General features: G+C 38.9%; 3 protein-coding genes across 3 annotated transcripts in view; 2 read left to right on the forward strand and 1 right to left on the reverse strand.

The window, feature by feature from the left end:
- Positions 1–31: 31 nt before the first annotated feature.
- On the forward strand, positions 32–9,016 carry LOC113676848 (translation factor GUF1 homolog, mitochondrial). The gene is made up of 22 exons (XM_027193572.2): positions 32–345; positions 469–535; positions 649–760; positions 1,702–1,850; positions 1,957–2,037; positions 2,674–2,751; positions 2,854–2,937; positions 3,337–3,401; positions 3,616–3,728; positions 4,002–4,092; positions 4,501–4,630; positions 4,739–4,848; positions 5,278–5,356; positions 5,551–5,599; positions 5,864–5,913; positions 6,130–6,231; positions 6,394–6,527; positions 6,664–6,709; positions 6,865–6,980; positions 7,353–7,412; positions 7,564–7,600; positions 7,884–9,016. The coding sequence occupies exons 1-22, from the start codon at positions 158–160 to the stop codon at positions 8,007–8,009; spliced, it is 2,067 nt and encodes a 688-aa protein (XP_027049373.2). The 5' UTR covers positions 32–157; the 3' UTR covers positions 8,010–9,016.
- Positions 9,017–9,133: 117 nt separating this feature from the next.
- LOC113676849 (uncharacterized) lies at positions 9,134–13,809 on the forward strand. The gene is made up of 5 exons (XM_027193573.2): positions 9,134–10,033; positions 11,491–11,619; positions 11,988–12,122; positions 12,562–12,821; positions 13,318–13,809. The coding sequence occupies exons 1-5, from the start codon at positions 9,268–9,270 to the stop codon at positions 13,780–13,782; spliced, it is 1,755 nt and encodes a 584-aa protein (XP_027049374.2). The 5' UTR covers positions 9,134–9,267; the 3' UTR covers positions 13,783–13,809.
- A 43-nt stretch (positions 13,810–13,852) lies between these two features.
- LOC113676815 (cubilin-like) overlaps positions 13,853–25,676 on the reverse strand; it is a 13,558-nt gene continuing 1,734 nt past the window's right edge. The window contains exons 4-15 of the mRNA XM_089192443.1: positions 24,628–24,999; positions 23,559–23,945; positions 22,659–23,033; positions 21,287–21,658; positions 20,378–20,764; positions 19,656–20,030; positions 18,282–18,653; positions 17,374–17,760; positions 16,678–17,052; positions 15,741–16,184; positions 15,423–15,527; positions 13,853–14,896 (exon numbers count right to left, since the gene is read on the reverse strand). Coding sequence (XP_089048569.1) covers positions 14,856–14,896; positions 15,423–15,527; positions 15,741–16,184; positions 16,678–17,052; positions 17,374–17,760; positions 18,282–18,653; positions 19,656–20,030; positions 20,378–20,764; positions 21,287–21,658; positions 22,659–23,033; positions 23,559–23,945; positions 24,628–24,999 — 3,992 coding nt within the window. The 3' untranslated portion in view covers positions 13,853–14,855. The remainder of the gene's footprint in view (positions 14,897–15,422; positions 15,528–15,740; positions 16,185–16,677; positions 17,053–17,373; positions 17,761–18,281; positions 18,654–19,655; positions 20,031–20,377; positions 20,765–21,286; positions 21,659–22,658; positions 23,034–23,558; positions 23,946–24,627; positions 25,000–25,676) is intronic.

Below are 25,676 nucleotides of genomic sequence, written 5' to 3' on the forward strand. Positions count from 1 at the left end.
ATAATTTGCTATCATGGGCTCAAATAAAGTCAGCGGAAATCCAAGATAAACAAAAATGGCGGACCAATCTATAGAGCGAGCTAGCGAAACTCATGATATTTTGAATGGGTAAACTGTGAACTTGGAAAAGATAAAAAGGATAATTGATGTAATCAAAATGAGTATTGCTGAGAAGCTTTTTAGGCAGGGAAGTCCTATAACCGGAAAACTACTCGCAAAATCGCTATTTTTGAGGAGATGTTTCACGTCATTTGGTTATTGCAAGGTCACAGAGTTTCTCACTAAAAGAACATGGTGCAACCTTCGGCACAATTTTCTTGTAAAGGAAACACTTCAGAACAGAAAGTAAGATGACGATGGTAAAAGTGTATCCTCTGAATCCTCTGTTTCATGTAAATGTTGGTTTCTCACTGTTGAATAGCTTATCCACAGTTGAATGGTTAAAGGATGTTTTCAATAATCTTTTAGTGGCATTACTTGGAGTCAATTTCGAAGAATCTGCAGTCAGTCAACAAGCCATGGAATGCCTACCCAGGTAAGAAAAGGATCTCTTCGAATTTTTGTCGTAGGTTTGATTTACTGAAGCCATTTGAAATCAGATCTCTTAGAAGTTATGATATGTGATGTCTTTTGTAATTTTCTTGTTAGGATACAATTGATATGTCTATGTTTCCAGTGTCAAGAGTTAAAAATTTTAGCATTATTGCTCATATTGACCATGGAAAAAGTACTTTAGCTGACAGACTTCTTGAAATGACTGGTAAGTAACAAGTGTATTGTAAATATTCAGACTACATGCATGCAATAAGTGTTTTGTGTTGTATATTACTTTAAAAGTCAGAAAACTATGAATGCTGGAAATATCTTATGAGCTCATTCTGCATGAGGAATCCTAACAATAGCACAAATTTGTGTCTGGTTTGTGTACATTGTGATCTCCATATGATTGGTCATTTGCAAGATGCATTCCAGACATATTTCAGCTGTGTGTGGTTCTCTGAGTTTAACAGAAAAACATCTTGATATGGGACTCTCCATGGGAAAACGGACACTAACACTTGTCCGTTGAACAGCATAGAAAAATGGTTTTTAATGGATACTAAACAGCCAACTCAAGTGTTTAAACGGTTTCCATAACCGCCTAAACGGATGGCAAAAAATTTAAATGGTTGACCAAAGTCCAAAAATGAATAGCTTAGGCCTTCAAATGGTTGACTAAAAATAAAAATGGATTGCATGAAACGTTAAATGGTTTACCAAAGTCCCAAACCAGATAGCTAAAACAGTGCTAAATGGTTGACCAAAAATAAAAACAGTTGGCTCAAAACATTAAACGGTTGACCAAAGGTCTGAAAAAGTGGATAGCTTAAACCAAACGGAGCACTAAAAATTAATTTAAAACAGTTGTGGTTGAGCTTGCGAGATCTTTGCAGATTAACTTTCCGAGCGGTAAGGGATAATTATCTTGAAGCGAAAACATTGAGCATAATAACTTGAAAAATAATAACTAGGATATACTTGTGCATTTTATTTCTGGGTAAAGTCTATTGCCGTTTTCATGTGACATTCATGAAGTAAGTGCAATTTACCAAGAATGGTTTAGCTGCCAAATATCCTGAATGGTCACTGAGAGAAAGTCATAATCTCTTCCTTTGTTTATTCTTATTATTATTGAAAATGAACTTTTTGTTTTGAAATCAGGTACAATTTCAAAAGACAATGTCAATAAGCAAGTGCTGGATAAACTTCAAGTGGAGAGGGAGAGAGGAATAACAGTTAAAGCTCAGACTGCGTCATTAATTTTTGATTATGAAGGAGAAACATACTTGTTAAACCTTGTTGATACACCAGTGAGTGTAAATACGTGTACATAGATTGATGATAAACCACTATGTCAGATATTAGGCTTGTTAGTGTAACAAGATCAAATTAGTGAATAATTTCTTCCTGTTTTAGGGACATGTGGATTTTAGCTATGAAGTGTCCAGATCTTTAGCTGCTTGTCAGGGTGTTATTTTACTGGTTGACTCAGCTCAGGTACAGTACCTCATCTTTCCTTGTTACATGAAGCATCTTTCTTATTACTTAGGTGCTCTGTAGGAGGCCTGAGTTTCAAATATGCTGTTGTGTGGTGTGAGTCACAAGTGGCCATCAAGACAGAACAGGCTTGCTTCAGTCCTATGGGTGTTTATTTGCATAGAACAAGTTAAATGACTCAATGGTTACTTCTAGTGAAGGCTGATTTGTTGGAAGTCCAGGTGTTGAAAGTGAGAGTGAATACTGCGATGTCTAAATGGCTCAAGAAACACACAAATACACATGCTGTCTCTGTTAGGTCCACATGAAAAGATGTTGTGTGTGTTTATAAAAAAAATTGGTCTGTAGGCTTCATTAGAGATCAGTTTTAAACGGAAAATGGTATACTCATCAACAATCATTCAACTGCCATGTCAAATAATGCTATCTATTGATGCAAAATACTTTGATTGAAATAATTCTTCAAAGTGGGCTTCATCTAACTTCAAGGGTGTAGTGTAGGGAAACCAAGTTGCATAGAATTGTTTGCCGATATTTTGCCATTGCAAGCTTCTTGAGTATGTACATGTATATGAATCTATTGTTATTGATAATGAACTCTCAGAAAATGTACCAATTATTTTTTTATTCATGCAGGGTGTCCAGGCACAGACAGTATCAAATTTTTTCCTAGCATTTGATAAGGATTTACATATAATCCCAGTACTCAACAAGGTACATGATTGTATGTCACAGTCACGATTTAACATTTTCAGATACAGTACTTTTTAATCCTGATTTAGTCGCAAACAATGTTCTAATTTTATTCTTTTGAAGATTGATATGAAGACTGCTGATCCTGACAGTGTCTCAAAACAAATGGAAAAATTGTTTGATGTCAAACAGAATGAGATTTTAAGAGTAAGTTAACAAATATGTAGATAATGAGCACAATTACTTTCAAAGGCTCTTCAATTCCTAAGATATGATCAATCATTCTCCCTTAGAGCTGCTAGAAATTCTCTCAAAAATTAAGCTGATAGAATTTCATATTATTTCAAGGTAACACTTTCTCACCAGTATTCTTCTTTATTCTCAATATCTATTTGCTGATTAATGCTTTTAAGTTGAGTGAAGAGGTTAATTGTCAATCAGCTCTCGGAGTTAGAAATTAATGTTAAATCTTTTATGTATTGTAAATGACACCTGAGGATTAAACTGTTGCACAGGAAATAAAAAAGAGAAATATTTGAAATTCTGGCTTAGCACCATTTCAGCTGTCCTCTCTAATGTTTTCTCTCATGTATGGTATTATGCTAGATCTCTGCAAAAACAGGAGTTGGAGTGGACACTGTTCTGAAAGAAATTATTGAAAAATTACCATGGTGAGTTACAACTAAAGGAAATTATTTCAAATTTCAAATGATCACCCTTGAAACAAAATTTAAAATAGATATTTCTTGTGATAAGAGTATCTCAACAACCATTAACTAGAGGAACTTTGTCATTGAGGCTTTTATTCAATAGATTTTGAAAACTGAAAACTAAAACTTGCAGTCAACACTGTAAGATGAGGTTATTAAATTGTAGTCCTTGTAGTCCTCAGGGTGAGGTGTCAGCCCCCCTAAAAGCTCTTCTGTTTGACTCATGGTATGATCAGTACAGAGGAGTGATCTGCCTTGTTGCTGTTCTTGATGGATCATTGAAAAAGGGTAGGATCACTTACTTAATACCGATAGAGGCAATGTTTAATATTTAAATAATTAATACCAGATAATTTATGAAGTAAAGATCTCTGAGGAATGACTGCTGTAGTGAGGCTTAATAATCAATAGTATCAGACTTTTTCTTTGTTCATTTATACTCATTGTCCAATTTTTGTTAATTTTTTAACAATGTGGTTTTTTAAAGTAATCTCTGCTGTAACAGAACAGACTTCTTGAACTGTTGATGTACCATTTTCTCTTCCATCTCTTATCCTACAGGAGATGATGTCATGTCTGGCTACACACAACAGAAATATGAAGTCTTGGATATTGGAATAATGCACCCAGGGGAGATCTCTACTGGTGCTCTGTAAGTTTAATTTTTAACACCAATTTATATATTTAGGAGAAAGTTTTCCCCAGAGAATTGCAAACCTGAACCTACTACTTGTAAGTTAGAGGTGCCAGTTTCTGTCCAGTGGTATGCTTGTAAACAGCTGACGTAAATAATCTCCTTCAGTCTGCTTGGATCTAACAATGATTTGTTTCATTTGGTTGTACAGTCTCACTAGCTTTTGTTCTGTTGAGGGAAAACATAGACATATTATTTTTTAAGAAAATAGAATCAATTATTTCCAAACTTTCCTTTGAGCCTCATTAATCAAGACTGAATGTAATTCACTGCTATAACATGTACTGTATGTGCCTTGTCTTATTTAACAGGGTAGTACCCTGTAAATAAAAATGCATAATTCATATTGACTTGTTCTGCTTCCAGATTTGCTGGTCAAGTAGGATTTGTTGTTTGTGGAATTAGGAACAGTAAAGATGCTCAGATTGGTGATACATTTTTCCATCCTCATGCACCTGTTGAACCACTGCAAGGATTTAAACCAATGAACTCCATGGTTAGTTGATTCTGAACATTTTTCATTCTTTCACATTCAACTCTTGTGTTATTCTCTTCACGCAAACTTTTCTCACCAGACTCATTTTGCTCCTTGTGTTCTTTGTAGGTGTTTGCTGGTGTGTACCCTGTAGATCAGTCAGAACATCTCTACTTAAGATCTGCAATTGAAAAGCTCACACTCAATGATGCTAGTGTCTCAGTTCACCCAGATAGTTGGTACAAATAGAAGTTGCAATTTTGTGAATCATTTTGTAAATGTTGTCTACAGGATGTATGATGTAGTTAATCTAGTTCGATGTATTTTTAGCATGCAAATCTGATGTTTGATCATGTTTTTATGTGTACAGGATTAAATGCACAATGTCCTAATGCTATTTGTGTAACTTTGTGAGATGATACTTTGGTACAGAAAAGTTATGTAACAAGGGCCATCTCTTAAGCTATCCAGAAATACAATGAAAATGCTGTGTGGTTCCCATGGGATCATCACATGTTCAATTTGCTTGTATATCATTATTACCTGATATAATATTACAAAAAAAATTGTGACTGATGAGATCTTCATGGAGAGCATAAATTCTCCTTTTCAATTATGAAATGTGGTATTCAGCTGAAAGTTTTTCTCTTTCCTATTGTACCTAATAGTCTGGCTCTGGGTCAAGGATGGCGTCTGGGTTTTCTCGGCTTGTTACACATGGATGTCTTTAAACAGCGGTTGGAGCAGGTTTGTATGACTGGTATAGGGGGGCACCTGAATTAATTGGGTGTAACCCCTCCCCGAAGGGATAGCACAAGAAAAGTGTCTTTTGTAATATTTGTCCATCAATTTGAAGTGAAGACATCTCACTTAATGACGGCCACATCTCCTATCTGAATTTTTTAGCCATCACTGAGTTTTCCAATTGTTTTCCATTTCAGGAATATGATGCAAGTATCATCATTACTGCTCCAAATGTTCCTTACAAAGGTGCATAACTGTAGTTTATTATTTACTATGAAGGATAGAATGGTATTCAGGGGCAGGATAGCCATTAGTGGATCTTGAAATCAATATAAATGAAGATGATTTTTGGTATCAAGGTCTCGGCTTAAACGTGAGTCCTCTACCACATGCTTATAGAGAGAATATTGGGTAAATGTACATTAATCATAATTCATGTCTGGAGATCAACCAGGACAGGGAAATACTTTTGAATTTATCTTGATTTTTTTTCCACATTTTGTTTTACAGCAATTTGGAAAAAAGATGATGTTGAGGTGATGATTCTGAACCCTTTGGAGGTAAGCTGCTGTTTGATACAACAAACTAGCTAAACTGAAAATGTCTGTCTTTGTAAGTTTTCTTTTTCAAGACTACATTTTGTTGGTTTTCTTGTTGTTGCTTTTTTTCTGTTAACTTGGCAGCACTGCTTGCTACTACATCGTCTTTGAAACGTTTTGACCAGAATAATTCGGTGAAAGGTAAAATTTCATGTATTGAATCATTTTTGTTTGTAGCTCCCAGAGCCCTCTCAAGTGCACTCGTATTTGGAGCCTTATGTAATGGGTACGATTGTGTTCCCTGAAGAGTGTATGGGCAAAATGTTAAGTCTTTGCGAGGTGAGTTGTGTGGGATAAACTGATTGTGTAATATGTCTTATTTTCCCCTCTCCTCCCCATATGGGATGCTATTCCTGTTGAAGTAGCACAGGTTACCACCCCTGCCCTCCCTTAAAAAACCTGGTTGTTCTAATTTGTCTATTTTTATTTTTTTACTTGCAGAGCAGGCGCGGTGAGCAGCAAGAAGTACTTTACATCGACGAGTCACGTGTCATGCTGAAATACTTGCTTCCGCTGAACGAAGTTATCGTGGACTTCTACGATGATCTCAAATCCAAGTCATCTGGCTATGCAAGGTTTGTCTTGGATTGTGAAGAGTTGTTACCATGGTTACTCTTGGTTCGCACTCGTCAGTGTCAAGTAAAAGTAAAGTAAAACCGCGGGATAAGAGGCTGAAAACTGATTGTTGGTTTTCTTTTCAATTTATTTTAGCTTTGATTATGAAGATGTTGGATACAGAGAAACAAACGTTGTTCGGGTAGGGCTAAGCTGAAATTTTACTTTTTAATATTTTGTAGATTTTGCTAAAAAGTAGTCGACTATTTAGCGGTACAATGATTCCTTATTTACAATTGACATAACTTTTTTCTCAAGGTATAATTTTTTTTACATGTTTCGTGGTTGTTTGTACAGATGGATATCCTGATAAATGGTCATGCTGTTGACGCCCTAAGCTGTATAGTTCACAAAGACAAAGCCTTACAATCAGGACGGTCCATTTGCGCTAAACTGAAGGACGTCATACCCAGGTGAATATGGTGACATAGTTTTGGCCCTCTTTCATCATACAAGCCGGTTAGTGCTTAAAGTCAGACATTTGTTGTGATAGTGGCCATAAGATCCCAGAGAGCTCTGAATGGTTACCACAGTCACGCTTAAGCTTTTTTGCGCGTGCGCTCACAGTTTTCCGCTTGTTAAGGATGACGTGCCTTCTCGGACATTTCTGCGCCCTGCCGGAATGTCAGTTTAGGGTTTTAATTGGTTAATTTTGTCAGTGTCCATCGTTGTCGCAGCGATTCAAAGAAAGATGTGAATTAGCGCGCTACTACTCATCAGATATCCTATTTAGTATTGATCGGAAGTTTGGATATCATCAATTAATGCTTTCTTTTATGGCACAGGCAACTATTTGAAATTGTTATTCAAGCTTCAGTGAGAGGAAAAATCACATCAAGAGAAACGTAAGTTCCGGTTCTCTAAATAACTATTAAGAGAGTCAGATCCGTAACGTTGTGCTTTCCGAAAGCAAGGCATTACCTGATGATATTTAGATACACCAGCCGAGTTGGAAATGCAGGGATAAATTAGTCCTATTTTTCTCTTTTTCTCAAGAATAAAGCCCTTAAGAAAGGATGTCACTGCAAAATGCGTAAGTATTGACTCTTGATTAGTATTCAGCTCCGGTTGTTTCTTTGAGTCTAGTGCCTTTCAATTTTTTTGTGTCATTTTTGCACAGATGAGAAGATCATAATTTTTTTCTTATGTTTTTGTTACCTTTTTGTTAATTTTTGCCCAACTGGGTCATTTTTTTTAAAAGTTTTAACTCTTTAACTTGTTTCCGTTCATGGTAATTTTTTTAGTTTTGACCTCTGAGATTAGCCTGTTTGTTTTTTCTAATTGATGTAAGTACAGTAATTGTTTTTTCTTTCTAGTATGGTGGTGATGTGACAAGGAAAATGAAACTACTTCGGCAGCAAAAGGAAGGAAAAAAGAAGATGAAAAGGATCGGAAAAGTGGACATACCACACCATGCCTTTCTGAGTGTTTTAAAAAGATGACGATGACCTATGGACACTTCGTTGGCGTTATATAAATCCGCATCCCTTGATTGGCTGAAAAAACCATCTCTGTGAACTGCTGATTAAAAAATTAATATGGAAGCGTTCCTCGCAGTAATGAACACTACTTAAACAGTACTGAAACTTAGGCTAGACAGAAATTCAGGCCGGACAAAAATTCAGGCCTGTACGGGCTTGTTAGTTCATGGGTTCAAATCCCGTACGGGCCTGATTTATTTATTCATCACTTCGCAGGTTTATTACGAACCAACATAATAACCAGTTCCCAGTTGCCTTGTTAGCTCAGTTGGTGAAGTACTGTACTACACCGGTATCGCAGAAGTCATGGGTTCAAATCTCGTACAGGCCTGAATTTTTTTTCCAGGCGTTAATTTCACTAAGATCGCTCCCAAATTCAATACCATCTCCATAACGCATCTATTCAAGGATTTTCAGTCGACTAGATGGAATTTTATTGAGTAATAACTCATTATATTAAATTAATTTAAAAAAATGAAATTGTTTTTAACTCTCCTTAGAATAGGACCAGTGTCACGATTGGGCATGCGCGCAGAAATACATCAAACTTGAGAAAATAACGTGTGTTTGAAAAGAATCATCCACGGATGACAAAGATAGAGAACGATAGAACTCCACAACCAGTTCAGTTCAACTACAGAACCTTGCAAACATTTGCCAAGGTTTTTTTGCGTGACTGAGCATGCGCCACGGTGACACTGTTCCTTAAACTCGTTTTGTTTTGTCGCCAGCTTTTGTCAGTCAGGGAGTTAACGCGTGCTTTGATGTTGTCTTTAGCCGCTCACCTGGACATTTTTCGCCTGCGCAGAAACGCTGTAAGTGACTTTTTGGAAGATATACGACTATTGCGGGGTAATTTTAGACTTTGGCTCCCTTTTCCACAGGAAGCCTAAGGTATAAGAAATTTTAGGTCCCAAAGGTGCTATTAATTGGAAACATGTTTCTCTTTCATAAATGATGGGCCTACTTATCGTTTAACGAGTGATCATATGGCTGCAAGGTCTACCGAAAACCGAATTCGACGGCTTCTTTTAAGGTCGCAAGGTTGAGTATTGAACTGGTAGGTGAGTAGTGTAGGACAGCAACCTGTTCGTCTGTAAATCTCACCACCCGTGATAAACACACCTATTCTCAAAGACAAAAGACAACTTGCACCATCGTTAAGCTAGCCTTCATTACGTTCTTAGCTTTGAATTTTACATCAACACGAGAATTCGACATGCCTCGAAGTATTGTCAAGTACTTTCTGATGCTGTGTATTGTCGTAGCATTTGGGATTCTAGTCTTGATTTTTGATCGCCTAATATTTGCATTCAGTGGTCTTCACAACTTTGGTTTGGCTGATGAATCGAAGGCTTTTTACGCAAGTAAAAATTCAGAGAAAAATTTATCGTTGATAACCACGGCAAACTTGGTCGGCAAGGTTCTTCCTGCTAATTCTGTTCGCTCGGAGCGGCTGAAGACTAAAGAGCGTAGGGAAACAAACGAATTGTTTTTGAAAAACAACGGGTCGGCAGCCGCGAACAAAAACCTTCGGCAGAAGCTTCCTGAGGAAAAAGCGCTGGAAAATTTTCAAAATGACTGGTGTCGAATGCAGCGAGCTCGTTTGGAGTGGAAAGATGTTCTTCGTCCATGTTGGAATTCAACTGTTTGGGGGGCGCCAAGCAGGTTTGGAATCAATCAAATGAGTGATCCACAAAAGAGTTATATTTCACAATGGGATATTAAACCGTCCGGCGACTTTAGCCGATTTTTTATTCAGTCGGTGTCAGTTAACAATGAATTGAAGACAATTGGAGGAGATTCTTGGAGAATTCACCTTCGTGGGCCTTCGTCTTTAGCTCCAACAGTCATCGACCTTAATGACGGAAGCTATGAGGTTTTATTTCTTATGCTCGAGGAAGGTGAATACGAAGCAAAAATATTCCTGGATTACAGCCTCTGTCATGGCTTCAAAGACCCACCTCCACATTGGTTTAGGAAAGGTAACAAACGGATACCAATTGTTTTATGCACATTACCCTCTATAAGATCTTCGCTCTCGTGACCTTAAAGAGGCTCTGTCAGGCCATTAGTTTGCGCACTGAGCTCTTTCACTTTCACATATAGGTGTTAGGTCGCAGATTAGACCCTATTGTAACAGATACGAAGCAGAACGCGTGGTGTTAAGCCGGAATTAGTCTCTTACTGTTGTGTTTTATTACCAAACAGAATTTCGTTGATTCCAAACTAGGGAAGGGGGGAGGGTGAGGGTTTATTGTCAGTCCTCTTACAACTGTGTTACAACCGTTACAAGTCTCTTCTGCTCTTTCAACATTAAAGCTTAGTCATATTTAAGGCAAAGGAATAAATTACAATTTCCTGTTCCATAAGGATGTTTATTATGCATGGGTTAGTGATTTCAGCTGTTTAGATCAAATGAAGTCCCGAGTTGTTTGTGAATGAAAAAAAATTTTCTTTGAAAAGATCGTATAAAAAAAGAACCTCCGGCCAGGAAAGAACGCGTCAATCAATGAGTAAACAGATAGTATATGTGATCGAATTTGCATCCCGAAGACGAAAACGGAGAACAAAAGGTTTGAAAATATGACAAAGATAAGAAAAGGAACCAAGTTTTGATGAGTTCAGCAAAATCACGAATTTGTGACTTGGAGATGTAAGGTGTGAGGTGTTTATAGCCTAAAACAAACTGAGGTTCTCTCATCCGAAGGTGAAAATAATACTCCTGAAAAAACTCTCTGACAGCTACACAAATACAGGGTATATCTTTCCTTGGCACAGTTTAAATTGAAAGAAAGACTAATTGTTCCCCGAACTACTGTTCGTCCAAAAGATTAAGACAGTACAGTCTTACATCTTATTTACGATCTTATAGTGCAGCAAAGTTGCTTGATCTTATCAAGCCTTATTTTATTATTATCATGATTAAATGTATCACTAGAGTACGTCACCAAGTGAAATGAGTATTGAATAATTCATACGCAACACCCTTTAATTAAGCCCTTAATTGTCCCATAAATTATATGATGAATAAACCTTAACTTAAGAGATATGTTGATAAATAGAGCCAATAACCCTAAATAACCTTACGCTTGATAAAGGTTATTTTTGTGACTTTTTTAAAATTCTCCCACAGTTTGATGCGTGGTGCAATTTCCGCTTCGATCGTATTGTATCATCGAGTCACGTCTTGCAGTATTTCTTAGATTATTGAGGCTACAGTGCTGAGAAACATTTCTTAGGCCAAACTTTGGACCCCACCCGTCGGGAATTCCTGAATGCACCTCTGCGCAATTCGGCTTGATACAAACGTCGTAAGTTGACCTTCTTCACCTCCAGTTCCGCGGTCCAGTTTCGCGGTCCAGTTCTACAATTCCAATTTGTTTTTCTCCTGCACCAGAAGTCTAGTACGTCATCTACTTTTTTAATTTTTCTCTTTCAGGTAATCCACAAGGTAAAAACCAACCCAACGGCATCTTAAAGGGGGACAGGCCATTCCTGATCGCTCCATTTCGGGGGAAAGAAAAAGTGAAATTTACTGTTCCTCCATCGAAAAACAACCAGAGCCACAGTGAGTAGAAAGAGATAAGAGCTCTTCTCATTTGATGTTTGCCTATTATTTCATTGTTCCGGAAGGGATAAAATCGAATTGATCAAGTTCTTTTAGGGAGTGTGTGTCAATTAATCCATTAATTGACACATTAAATCAATCAAGTCGTCCATCCTCTGCTTTCTCTAATTTTGTGGCGTTACGTGGCCACAGGGAATGTCTTAGAAATTCTGCGACGTGGGTAGGAGGAAAAAAAAAAAAAATCTGCAGCGTTGTTTTTCGATGTTGAATCTCGCCTTCTGATTAAATCAACAGAGAGAAAGCTAATAAAGAAAAATGATTTTCATTATCATTGTTTTAAGTAATTCAACTATTACCTCGATCCATAGTCGAAACTTTGGTGAAAAAAGTTTCCACAAAGGATTCCAGCTTCCGTCAATATACATGTGACTCGTCATGTGGAACTTTCCTCTGGGATGGTTTTGGTCGATGGGTGAACGGCCGATGGAAGCCTTACATCAAAGGTACTTTGTATTGAAACATAAAACTAAATATATTGATATTATTACCTGTTTGCTCTTTTTCTTTCCTCCTTCTCATTCTCTCTGACTGCAACATCTGCGACATCACGGAAGAAGTGGTAAGCTTAACTTGATGGTTTCCGCGCCAATTAACTGCTAATCGGGGGGGGGGGGGATCATAAGATATTACAGAGCCTGGTGGGAATCAGGTAAATTTTTTCGTGACACAACCTCCCCTCCCCCGATGGCAGGTCCTTTGGTGGATCTTTAGACGAGAGGTCTGGGTTCTAGCTCTGGTCGTGTCTTTATGTTGTGTTCTTGGGAGAATATTGCTACTGAGACCACTGCAGGCTCTGACGATGAACGCTACTTATTCCGAATGATGATTGTTTCTGTCATCTTGTATGTGATATAGAACTTATGTTTTTTCTAAAACCTTTAGATACCATACACAAAGACAGACGCAATAAAGAAGGAATGTTCTTTTCGTTCGGAGACTCGATCTCGAAGGCTTTTATGAGCTCACTGACGTCCGGTCCATACAGTGGGCTTTGTAAAGCGGTCTTTGGAAGTTGCCAGAGTGTCTATCACTGGGTGTATGATATGCAGGGGTACTGGGGCGATGGCGTGAAATCACCAAGGGAACCGGTACCAGATGGACGGGATTACGACCATGAGCGAGTTATAAGTGACGTCAAAAAAGTAAGCCCCACCCCAGGCACTGTGACAGGAAATCATGACCAAGTTTGTTGTTTGCGCATTTCCGTTGATTGTATTCAGAAATAAACAAAAAGAATCACAACAGCCAATAGGAACTCAAAGTAAAACAATTAAATTGTTTGTAGCGCGATAAAACTTGAGTATCCTCCGCGATTGGTTTTAGCCTTGGATCTGATCTGACTGGTTGAGATAGTGGCGCAAGGCATTTTAGCCTATTATTGGCAAAAAGAAGTAAAGCGAAACCACTCAATTGAAAATTTCTTTACTTTACATTCTACATTGAATAGCTCATACTCTTCGTGCAATTAAGAGCTGTTTGAATGATTTCCAATTTTGAATTAAATGTTTTGGTAGGGAACATCATTTTACTACGAAATTCCTCGTATTTGTGTATTTATTCGTACAAGTTGTTGCTATATACTCGGCTCACAAATCACAATTCTTTCAAATGTACTATCATTTCACTTTTCCCTTTTAGACGCTTCATGATCCAGCTATGACTGAAAAGAGTGTTCTTTTGATGAACATGGGCATACATTTTGCTGCTGCAGTGAACTTCACAAATTACAGACGACTTATTGATGATCTAATAAGACTTGTTACTGAAGGCAAAGGACAGCCAAAGCTTCACAATGAAAGTACAACAAGCATTTTTAAGGGCAGATTTATATGGAAGACCTCTACTGCTCTGAACAGAGAGCGTTTTCCGAATCCTCACAAAGACGTTCGTCGATTTTTAACTTTCCAGCGCGTGTTACTCTACAATGCGTATGCCACTTCTGCTATGTGCCGCGCTGGTATTGACGTCATCGACGTTTATCCAATCAGCGATTCGTATCCAGCTGGTACTATTTCACTGACGGACCCAGTTCACTATGGTGGTCACGTGTTTAGGGACGTGGAAGCATTATTATATAAGGTGTTCAGTCCGCAGGATTCTTAGGGTCTTGGGGTAAGGAGGGGGGGTGGGGTGGGGAGGCGTGCTTGCTGTGTTTGTTGAGTTATCTCGCTCGTTACTACACACATTCCATCTTTATTTTTTAAATAACATAATTAAAAAAAAACAAAGAAATACTATATGCTATTTTCTATGTTGACTATCAATAATGGGACTCTTTGGGTGTCTCTGGCGCTCTCCTCCTCCTCAAGAAAAGTTTAACTCTACGTTTTTCAATCCACTCATTCAAATTAATTAGTTTTTTAACTGACTGTTGTGAGACGAACATTTTGGGATGTGAGCCAGAGACCGTTGATTTAATATAACTGTTAAGTTTAAATTACTTGTGTATTGTCTCAGTCACTTTTCAAAGCTTTCTTATGTTTCCACACTTCAAGGGTCTAGATCTAGTTTAACTACGGGTGGATAGACACAATCGTTTCCAGTTTATCCACCTAGATCTCCGCCGAAGTTACTCAATTAAAGGCTGGAAGAGATTGTGAGCCAGCAATCTCGTAAAGTGGCTATTATGTCAGTCTCGTTTGAGTTTTTTGGCGTTCATCGAGGAAAAAAAATTGACCACTCCTCAATGAGACTTTTGAGGGCCTAAATATACACAGTGCAACAGATATTCCAAATAAATGTAAACTGGTTTAAATCCCGACTGACAGGAAGTGGACCAGTTGGTTACTTTGAGAGTGCAGCTGAGGTGTTGAATTCAAAGTAACGGAGAATATCGCAATTTTTAAGCGATTTTAGTTTTTTTATCGTATTTTATCTGCTAATTTTATCATATGTTCCATATTTTTTTGGTGAAGTGCACGCGATCATAACGTCAATTAGCATGCGCAATATAAGATAATAAGTTATTGCTATTATTATTTTTATTATTATTATTTAAAAATAAAAACGTTGAGTGGTAGCGTGGGAACCTGGACCTGAAAGAGATAACCGGGCTTAAGATCCAGCACTCTGACCACTCGAGAACACTGTCTCCTAAATTATTGTAATAATGTAATAACTTTATGATAAATTTGTCGTCAATCGTGTTCAGGTGTCAGGTGGAGATCTGCTGCATGTTAATTCTCTTTGTCCTCGTTAGGCAGAGGATAAGTTCTAACTGTTAAGAACAAGCAATGTTTCAAATTAAAACCGTGCAAGAGAGCACGTTCTCAAGAGGGGAATATGGTTTAACCTTTGCTCATGCTATAATTGGTTTGTTCAGACTATTTCTTTCGGGCTATAGCTTTTTGCGGCGTATTTGCAACAATTGCCTCCTGAAACGCTCTCCTGAGGACCAAAGACATAGACATTTTCTTTCCAAATAATAGGAGGCACCATGCATGACAATAGAAAAATTACTTCTTAAGATCCGTCCAGATCACGACCAGGGGTATCTAAGATTCCCTAAGAGAGTATACCAGGCAAATTGTACTTCTGGAACCCCCTAATGCAACCTGCTAGTTCTCACCACTAAAAATTTTTAGCACCCATCAAAGAAAATTCAGGTATCAGATTGGCCTAATCATCTATCCTCGTCATAATAAATCTTAAAGTTATGGTCTTCTAACCAGCACAAGACAAACTGGGAGGTGATTATTACACCACATCCTTTTCCTGCCAGTAAAGGAAGCGGTCAGACTTACCATGACGATGGTAATAGTAAACCCTTATGATGATGAGTGGAACAAAAATCGCAGCAGCCAGTGCTATTCCGATCGCGGCAACTGGTGGTAAGGATTTCTTCGACGCTACAATTAATCGAAAAAATTAATTTTTAAATTTTGCAATATAATTCACTATTTTTAAAGATATTTACTAGGTCTTTTCCTTGGAACTAGTCACTGGAAGAGCAAATTATTCAAACGATGTCTTCAGCGATTAGGGGTCAGGTTACAAGTCGACCGCTGAAGGTTACCATAATCCAGGATATTCCACGCAAAGAAAATTCACAGGGTACTTACTACTTCTCTCTCCCGATTCATTTGCAGTTTTCAATACAAATGTCGTCGCCGGTTGACTTGTCGATATTGCTGGTCTGGGAAAAGATACTGAATATTCCGCTTCAAATCCACGATCAACCGTTTCTCCAGGATGGAACTTCACAAACATTTGGTTTCCAGACGAGAACTGAGGCTGATTCCAGGTCGACCCCTGACAAAATCGCCTTAGTGAAGGCGAACTTATTGACCCACCATCATAAAGCTCCACATAAGAACAAGAGTCCGAACAAGGACTGGCTGAACACTCACTTAACACAAAGTCTGTAAACGTAAACTTTACTATTTTGTCAGCTGGCGCGGTAATGTTCCAGGTACAATTTCTGAACGCGGTGTAGTTACTCTTTGGGTAGTTTGTGCTGCTTATTTTGCCGCTGCCCGAGAGAGGAATTGCTTCTTTTGGAAAAACTATAAACAATGAAAAAGGAGTATATGAGTTTGGGAGAAAAATCATGGATTGGTGTGGAAGAGAAGCTACGCATATGGTATTTCAAAAGGAGATTGGCTTTGGGCAATGCGCAGTTCCAAAAAAAGGACCTGCTATATGATGGCCTGTGAAGAGGATGGAGGAGTTTAATAGGGAAACCATCATGGTTTTCATGTGGAGTAGAACGAGTCAGTCGTCGCCAACAGAGTATAAATGGGAAACATTACAAAGTTAACTGCAAATTAGCTGCCACTAAAGGAGGAATATAAGAATATTACAGAACATCAGAGATCAGGTAAATTTTTTTCGTTAAACAACCAAAATGCTCCACTCCCCCTCCCCTCCGTGGTGATGATTAATTACCGTTCTTTTATAGGTAGAAGAGAAGAGTATATGTCTTTCATAAATTTTTATGGCAGTTGAGTCAGTTGATACGATCGACTTAGATGTACCAAAGTTATTTTGGATACTTACTTGGAGGACTGTAGTTCAACAGCCTGTAAGTTGCCCTAAATCCGTCATAATCCATGTTTGCATCATCGGACACAAACACCACCCTCAAGCTTTCGTGCAGTGAATAAAACTTTACAGGAATAAACCTTGGTGTACCACATAGTTTTCCAGGCAGCACTTCATCACTGAAGCTATTCTGAACTTCCATATAATCACACGAGCAAGCAGCGTCTCCACAACGTTGTAGATTATAGTTTGGTATTGTGAGCTCAACACGGTATCCTAGTTTCCCCATAATCTTCCAGCTACATGTCTGGTTGAATGAATAGTTTCTTGGATTAAAGGGAGAGGAGAAAGAACCTGATGTTTCATCGAGGATCATATCTGTTGGGCACACTGAAAAAAGGAACAAAGACTGTGTCAGGCTTCGAAAACTGTTTTTGTTTTGAGTTTAAACTTTACTGCGGTCAGCGGCTTTATTTTCAATACTGCCTTCAGCTCATTTTCCATATGCTGACGGGTTTAAACATAAATCAGTGTAATGTACATATTTCAACACATTTAATTATTTTTTCTCCGGACAATAGCTGTTCATAGATCGTCTACCTCATTAGTTTCAGGTTATACTCAACAAACTTTTCGCTTAGTTCAATAGGGTACATGCTCAGTACACTTCGATGCTTCCTTCATAAACTACTATAGAAGAAAAGCTCTTACGTAAATCTCCATCTATTGCCTCAAAGGTTGCATTGAACCCTTTGTTTACAAGGCCGGTGCGAGATTCAAATCTCACTTGAATGAAGTTTCCCTCGGAGTACACAGGAGGGGGAAGCTTTTGACCACAGATCTTAAAGTCGTTAGGATTTCCTCCATGAGAGGCAACATTTGTGATAAAGACTCGGGCACTATCTGCTGCCGCACCAGCACAGTCATCGTTTTCATCTGCTACCAGGGTAAAGCTCAAGAAGGTCAGTTTGATGATTTTCCCACCAGGCACCGTGATATTCCAGGTAAAAATCCTACTTGTGTCATAGTTGTCGGGAAAATTGGGGCTGGAAATGTGACCACTAGTTGCATTAATGGTTTCTCCAATAGGGTTGAAGGCTGAAAAAGAGAGGAGTTTTCATTCACTTTTTTTATATTTTTAATAACCGGACACCAAACTGTTCCAATGGAAGGGGGTCTCAATAGGGTGATAGCTTTTACGGCTAACGCTAAAAACTTTAGCGATTCTACGGCTAACGCGAACGGTTAATATCATTCCATTTTTGTACTAGAATTTATTTTTTTAAGGTTAACATTGTTGACGACTAACGGTTTAAGTCTGTCAATTTTTACGCCTACTGGGTCAATTTTTTGGCCGTTTTACGGCTATCGGTTAACCCCTTGAGACCCTCGTGAAAGAGAAAGTTAAACGCTCGCTCTTTCAAAAGAAAGTGAGAGTAACTTAGAGTGATCTTGGTGAGCGGCGAAAGTCTGTCTGTCACCTAAAAATGTAGAAGTATGAAATAAGTTGAAACTTGGGGCATGGTCGGTTTCGTAACGCGTCGAGACTAATTTCGCGCACAAAAATATCTGATGTTTATAAAAGAGGATATTCAGAATAGAGTTCACAGGGTACTCACCACCGGCCATTGTGGACTCATATTTTGCTTCAAATCCACGATCAACTTTTTGTCCAGGATGGAACATCACAAACATTTGATTTCTAGTCGACAACTGAGGCTCATTCCAAGACGACCCCTGGCAAAATCGCCCCAGCGAGGGCGAACTTGTTGACCCACCATCATAGAGCTCCACATAAGAACAAGAGTCCGAACAAGGACTGGCTGAACACTCACTTAACACAAAGTCAGTAAACGTAAACATTATAATTTTGTCAGCTGGCGCGGTAATGTTCCAGGTACAATTTCTGAACGCAGTATAGTTACTCTTTGGGTAGTTTGTACTGCTTATTTTGCCGCTGCCTGAGAGAGGAATTGCTTCCTTGGGACAAACTATGTACAATAAAAAAGGAGTAAGTAAGTGTGGGAGAATAAGCATAGGCTGTTCTTGGAATTCAGTTGGTGAAAGGTAATGCCATATCGAACTGGGCGACAATAGCAAAGGAGTGAAAAAACGAGGGAGGGGTGGGTCATGTTGTGTAATCACCTTCTTCTTTTCCCAACCAGACCCAAACCTCACTCTCTTTTTCACTACGCCGCTACTATGGTGCCCCTGGGTATTTCGCTCTGTTTGACTAACTAGAACCCTTGGAATAGGCCAGAATAAACATGGATTGGTGATAAATATATGGTTTCTTTCACAGATGCCGTCAAAATCCGCATAGTAAGAACAAAAAAGGTGGCACACGAGGCGCAGCCAAGTGTCACTGATGACCACAGTTTGACATCATCTGGAATCTCTTTCTCAACAGACACACGGCAATGTGGAATCTAATTGTTTCATATACGATGAAGAAGCAAATTGTTGTAAAATTGTGATGTCATTTATGCCTCTGTTCTCCAATAGCTGATAAATAACAACAAATAAAAATGCTTACCATCTAACTGTTGATTCGACTAATGGTCAAAGTCTATACAAACCAAAGCGGCTCAAAACCATACCCTTTACAGTGATATATTCCAGTATGGCTTTTTATAAGGGAGTAGCCCCAAGGCAAGAATATGAATATTTGAAACTCGTTACGGTGACCAATTTACATTGTCAACTCAGTTAATGAAACCAAATTATCTTCTTATACTCCGCGACCGACGCAGCACCACAGTTTCTTTGGAAACCTACTACCTTTATTCAATTGAGGTTGGCATGGCTTCTCAGTACATCACCGCTTACACTATACATCAGAGATGTTCGCATTCACCCTGAGTTGATAACAGAAAGAACCTCCACTCTTATTGACTAAGCTCCTTATTATTACTTGTGTGGGTGAGTTTATTGCATGTAATACATTCTCTAAGCGAACTCGTAGATCTTAGGAAGTTGTTTTCTCTACTTACTTGGAGGACTGTAGTTCAACAGCTTGTAAGTTGCCCCAAATCCGTCATAATCCATGTTTGTATCATCGGACACAAACACCACCCTCAAGCTTTGGTGCAGGGAATAAAACTTTACAGGAATATCGCTTGGTGTACCACATAGTTTTCCAGGCGGCACTTCATCACTGAAGCTATTCTGAACTTCCAAATAATCACACAAGCAAGCAGTGCCATTACAGCGTTGTAGATTATAGTTTGGTATTGTGAGCTCAACACGGTATCCTAGTTTCCCCATAATCTTCCAACTACATGTCTGGTTGAATGGATAGTTTCTTGGATGAAAGGGAGAGGAGAAAGAACCTGATGTTTCATCGAGGATCATATCTGCTGGGCACACTGAAAAAAGGAACAAAGCCTGTGTCAAGCTTCAAAACGTGTTTTAGTTTTAATTTTACACCACTGTGGTTAACTGGTTGATTTTTAATGCCTACAGCTCCTTTTTCGTATGTTGACGGGTTTAAACATCAGTCAATGTAACGGACATGAAATATAAAGAGCTTGCGTCTGAGTGAAAGGCTTGAATACATTCAATTTTCTTTCTACAGACTATAGCTGTTCATAGATTGTCTACCTCATTATTTTCGGGCTATACTCAACAACGTTGTCGCTTAGCTCAATAGTGTATATGCTCGGTACACCTCTATACTTCCTTTATAAAGTACCCCTGAAGAAAAAGCCCTTACGTGAATCTCCATCTATTGCCTGAAAGGTTGCATTGAACCCTTTGTTTACAAGGCCGGTGCGAGATTCAAATCTCACTTGAATGAAGTTTCCCTCGGAGTACACAGGAGGGGGAAGCTTTTGACCACAGATCTTAAAGTCGTCAGGATTTCCTCGATGAGAGGCAACGTTTTTGATAAAGACTCGGGCACTATCTGCTGCCGCTCCAGCACAGTCATCGTTATCATTTGCTACCAGGGTAAAGTTGAAGAATGTCAGTTTGATGAATTTGCTACTAGGCACCGTGATATTCCAGGTACAAATCCTGCTTGTGTCATAGTTGTCGGGAAAATTGGGGCTGGAAATGTGACCACTAGTAGCAGCAATGGACTCTCCAGGACGGGTGCAGGCTGGAAAATAGAGAAGTGTTCATTCACTTTTTTATATTTTTATTACTGGGCACCAAACAGTTCCAATGAAAGAGGGTCTCAACGGGGTGATGGCTTTTACGGCTACCGGTTAAAACTGTGGCCATTTTACGGCTACCGGGTACGGTTAATGTCATTCCATTTTTGTACGATAAATTTGCTTAAATAGTTAACATTGTTTACGACTAACGGTTAAAATCTGTCAGTCTTTACGCCTAACGGGTAACTTTTCTTGGCCGTTTTACAACGATCGGTTTATATCACTGAGACCCTCGTGAAACAGAAATGTTAAATACGTCTTCTTTCAAAAGAAGGCGAGAGTAACTCAGAGTGATCGTGGTGAGCGGCTAAAGTCTGTCCGTCTTTTAAAAGTATAGAAGTATAAAATAAGTTGAAATTTGGGCCTTAGTCGGTTGCGTATTACATCAAGACCAATTTCGCGCAAGAAAAATATTTGATGATTGTAAAAGAGGATATTCAGAAGAAACTTCAAAGGGTACTCACGATCGGTCGTTGTGGATTCATATTTTGCTTCAAATCCACGATCAACTGTTTGTCCAGGATGGAACATCACAAACATTTGATTTCCAGACGACAACTGAGGCTTATTCCAAGACGACCCCTGACAAAATCGCCCCAGCGAGGGCGAACTTATTGACCCACCATCATAAAGCTCCACATAAGAACAAGAATCTGAACAAGGACTGGCTGAGCACTCACTTAAAACAAAGTCGGTAAACGTTAAGTTTACAATTTTGTCAGCTGGCGCGGTAATGTTCCAGGTACAATTTCTGGACGCAGTGTAGTTACTCTTTGGGTAGTTTGTGCTACTTATTTTGCCGCTGCCTGAGAGAGGAATTGCTTCCTTGGGACAAACTGTAAACAATGAAAAAAGGAGCATGTGAGGGTGAAGAATAACCATAGGCTGTTCCGGGCATTCAGTTGGTAAAACGCAATGCCATATTGAACAGCGAGAGAGTAGCAGAGGAAAGAAAAAACGAGGGAGGTCTGGGTCATGTTGTGTAATCACCTTCTTCTTTTCCCGACTATACCCAGACCTCACTCTCTTTTTCACTTCGCCACTACTATTTTGCCTCTGTCTGTTTCGCTCTGTTTAACTAACTAGAACTCTGGGAATAGGCCAGAATAAACATGGATTGGTGATATATATATGGTTTCTTTCACAGATTCCGTCAAAATCCACATGGCAAGAACAAAAAGGTGGCAGGCAAGGCGCAGCCAAGTGTCATTAATGACTACAGTTTGACATCATCTGGCATCTCTTCCTCAACAGACACACGGCAATGTGGAATCTAATTGTTTAATATACGATGAAGAAGCAAATTGTTGTAAATGGTGATGTCATTTATGCCTCTCTTCTCCAATAGGTGATAAATAACAACCAATCGAAATGCTTACCATACAACTGTTGACTCGACTAATGGTCAAAGTCTATACAAACCAAAGCGGCTCAAAACCATACCCTTTACAGTGATATATTCCAGTATGGCTTTTTATAAGGGAGTAGCCCCAAGGCAAGAATATGAATATTTGAAACTCGTTACAATGATCAAGTTACATTATCAGCGCAGTTAATGAAACCAAATTATCTTCTTATACTCTGCGACCGACGCAGCACCACAGTTTCTTTGGAAACTTACCACCTTTATTCAATTAAGGGTGGCATGGCTTCCCAGAACATCACTGCTTACACTATACATCAGAGATGTTTGAATTCACCTGGAGTTGATAACAGAGAGAACCTCCACTCTTAATAACTAAGCTCCTTATCATTACTTGGATTGGTGAGTTTATTGCATGTCAAATATTCTCTCAGCGAACTCTTAGATCTCACCAAGTTGTTTTCTCTACTTACTTGGAGGACTGTAGTTCAACAGCTTGTAAGTTGCCCCAAATCCGTCAAAATCCATGTTTGTATCATCGGAAACAAATACCACCCTCAAGCTTTCGTTCAGTGAATAAAATTTTAAAGGAATAAACCTTGGTGTACCACAAAGTTTTCCAGGTAGCGCTTTATCACTGAAGCTATTCTGAACTTCCAAATAATCACACAAGCAAGCAGTGCCATTACAGCGTTGTAGATTATAGTCTGGTATTGTGAGCTCAACACGGTATCCTAGTTTCCCCATAATCTTCCAACTACATGTCTGGTTGAATGGATAGTTTCTTGGATGAAAGGGAGAGGAGAAATAACCTGATGTTTCATCGAGGATCATTTCTGCTGGGCACACTGAAAAGAGTAACAAAGACTGCCAACTTTAGTAAAATGCATCTTACTTACTATAAGAAACTTAATTTATTGAAAGAAAAATCTTAAGGAAGCTTCTTTTTCTCCGAAAACTATTTAAGTTTTAATGAGGTTTACAGTCCACGGTGGTCCACTAGATGATTTATAATACCGCCTACTAAGAGTAACAAAGACTGTGTCAGGCATAGAACACTGGTTTAGTTTTGATTTTTACACTCCAGTGTGGCTAACTGGTTGATTTCCAATATCGTCTACAGCTCCTTTTCCGTATGTTGACGGGTTTAAACATAAATCAATGTAACTGACATGAAATATAAAGAGCTTGCGTCCGAGTGAAAGGCTTCAATAAATTCAATTTTTTTTCTGCAGACTATGGCTGTTCCAAGATTGTCTACCGCATTATTTTCAGGTTATACTCAACATAATTCTCGCTTAGTTCAATAGGGTACATGCTCAGTACATTTCTATACTTCCTTCATAAACTACCCCTGAAAAAAAAGCTCTTACGTGAATCTCCATCTATCGCCTCAAAGGTTGCATTGAACCCTCTGTTTTTAAGGCCGATGCGAGATTCAAATCTCACTTGAATGAAGTTTCCCTCGGAGTACACAGGAGGGGGAAGCTTTTGACCACAGATCTTAAAGTCATTAGGATTTCCTCCATGAGAGGCAACGTTTGTGATGAAGACTCGGGCACTATCTGCTGCCGCTCCAGCACAGTCATCGTTTTCACCTGCTACCAGGGTAAAGTTCAAGAAGGTCACTTTGATGATTTTCCCACCGGGTACCGTGATATTCCAGGTACAAATCCTGCTTCCGTCATAGTTGTCGGGAAAATTGGGGCTGGAAATGTGACCACTGGTAGCAGTAATGGACTCTCCAGGTGGGGTGCAGGCTGAAAAAGAGAGAAGTTTTTATTCACTTTTTTTATATTTTTTATTACTGGACACCAATCAGGGTCTCAACGGGTTGATGGCTTCTACAGCTGACGGTTAAAATTGTGGCCATTTTACGGCTAACGCGTACGGTTAATATCATTCCATTTTTGGAGGAGAATTTTGTTTTTAACGGTTAACGTTGTTTACGACTAACGGTTAAAATCTGTCATTTATTGGTCCTAACGGGGCAATTTTTTTGGCTGTTTTACGGCGATCGGTTAACCCCACTGAGACCCTCGTGAAACAGAAATGTTAAATACGTTTGATGAACACAACACGTGTTTATTCGTCCATATCGATTTTTTCACGACCTACACGATTACTTTTCCCGCGAATAAGTTTACATAAATTACGCAAAATGATAAGTCACCTTATCATTTCCAAATACAGATTGCTATAATAATTCTAAGTAAAATGTTCACTAGAAATACGTTTTTTTTCAAAAGAAGGCGAGAGTAACTCACAGTGATCGTGGTGAGCGGCGAAAGTCTATCTGTCTCTTAAGAATATAGAAGTATGAAATAAGTTGAAAGTTGGGGCATGGTTGGTTTCGTAAGGCGTTAAGACCAATTTCGCGTAAGAAAAATATTTGATGATTGTAAAAAAGGATATTCTGAATAAAATTCACAGGGTACTCACCATCGGTCCTTGTGTATTCATATTTCGCCTCAAATCCACGATCAACTGTTTGTCCAGGATGGAACATCACAAACATTTGATTTCCAGTCGACCACTGAGGCTCATTCCAAGACGACCCCTGGCAAAATCGTCCCAACGAAGGCGAACTTGTTGACCCACCATCATAAAGCTCCACAAAAGAACAAGAGTCAGAACATGGATTGGCTGAGCACTCACTTAAGACAAAGTCAGTAAACGTAAAGTTTACAATTTTGTCAGCTGGCGCGGTAATGTTCCAGGTACAATTTCTGGACGCAGTGTAGTTACTCTTTGGGTAGTTTGTGCTACTTATTTTGCCGCTGCCTGAGAGAGGAATTGCTTCCTTGGGACAAACTATGTACAATAAAAAAAGCATGTGAGTGTGGGAGAAGAAGCATAGGCTGTTCCAGGCGTTCAGTTGGTAAAACGCAGTGCCATATTGAACTGCGCTAGAGTAACAGAGGAGTGAAAAAACGAGGGAGGGGTGGGTTATGTTGTGTAATCAACTTCTTCTTTTCCTGACTAGACCCAAACCTCACTCTCTTTTTTACTACGCCACTACTATTTTGCCTCTGTTTATTTCGCTCTGTTTGACTAACTAGAACTCTTGGAATAGGCCAGAATGAACATGGATTGGTGATAGATATATAGTTTCCTTCACAGATTCCGTCAAAATCCGCATGGTAAGAACAAAAAAGTGGCACACGAGGCGCAGCCAAGTGTCACTGATGACCACAGTTTGACATCATATGGCATCTCTTCCTCAACAGACACAGAGCGATGTGGAATCTAATTGTTTCATATACGATGAAGAAGCAAATTGTTGTAAATGGTGATGTCATTTATGCCTCTGTGCTACAATAGGTGATAAATAACAACCAATAAAGATGCTTACCATATAACTGTTGATTCGACCAATGGTCAAAGTCTATACAAACCAAAGCGGCTCAAAACCATACCCTTTACAGTGATATATTCCAGTATGGCTTTTTATAAGGGAGTTGCCCCAAGGCAAGAATATGAATATTTGA

The sequence above is a fragment of the Pocillopora damicornis genome, chromosome 13, assembly GCF_964200805.1.
Source record: "Pocillopora damicornis chromosome 13, jaPocDami1.2, whole genome shotgun sequence".
In the NCBI taxonomy this organism is placed as follows: Eukaryota; Metazoa; Cnidaria; class Anthozoa; order Scleractinia; family Pocilloporidae; genus Pocillopora; species Pocillopora damicornis.

Excerpts from the sequence above, each read along its gene's own strand:
- LOC113676848 (XM_027193572.2), top strand. The coding sequence starts at position 158 with ATGAGTATTGCTGAGAAGCTTTTTAGGCAGGGAAGTCCTATAACCGGA. Across the intron at positions 3,402-3,615 it reads ATTATTGAAAAATTACCATG|TCCTCAGGGTGAGGTGTCAG; the intron begins GTGAGTTACAAC and ends TAGTCCTTGTAG. Across the intron at positions 5,914-6,129 it reads TGATTCTGAACCCTTTGGAG|CTCCCAGAGCCCTCTCAAGT; the intron begins GTAAGCTGCTGT and ends TTTTGTTTGTAG.
- LOC113676849 (XM_027193573.2), top strand. The coding sequence starts at position 9,268 with ATGCCTCGAAGTATTGTCAAGTACTTTCTGATGCTGTGTATTGTCGTA. Across the intron at positions 12,123-12,561 it reads ATGGAAGCCTTACATCAAAG|ATACCATACACAAAGACAGA; the intron begins GTACTTTGTATT and ends TAAAACCTTTAG. Across the intron at positions 12,822-13,317 it reads TTATAAGTGACGTCAAAAAA|ACGCTTCATGATCCAGCTAT; the intron begins GTAAGCCCCACC and ends TTTCCCTTTTAG.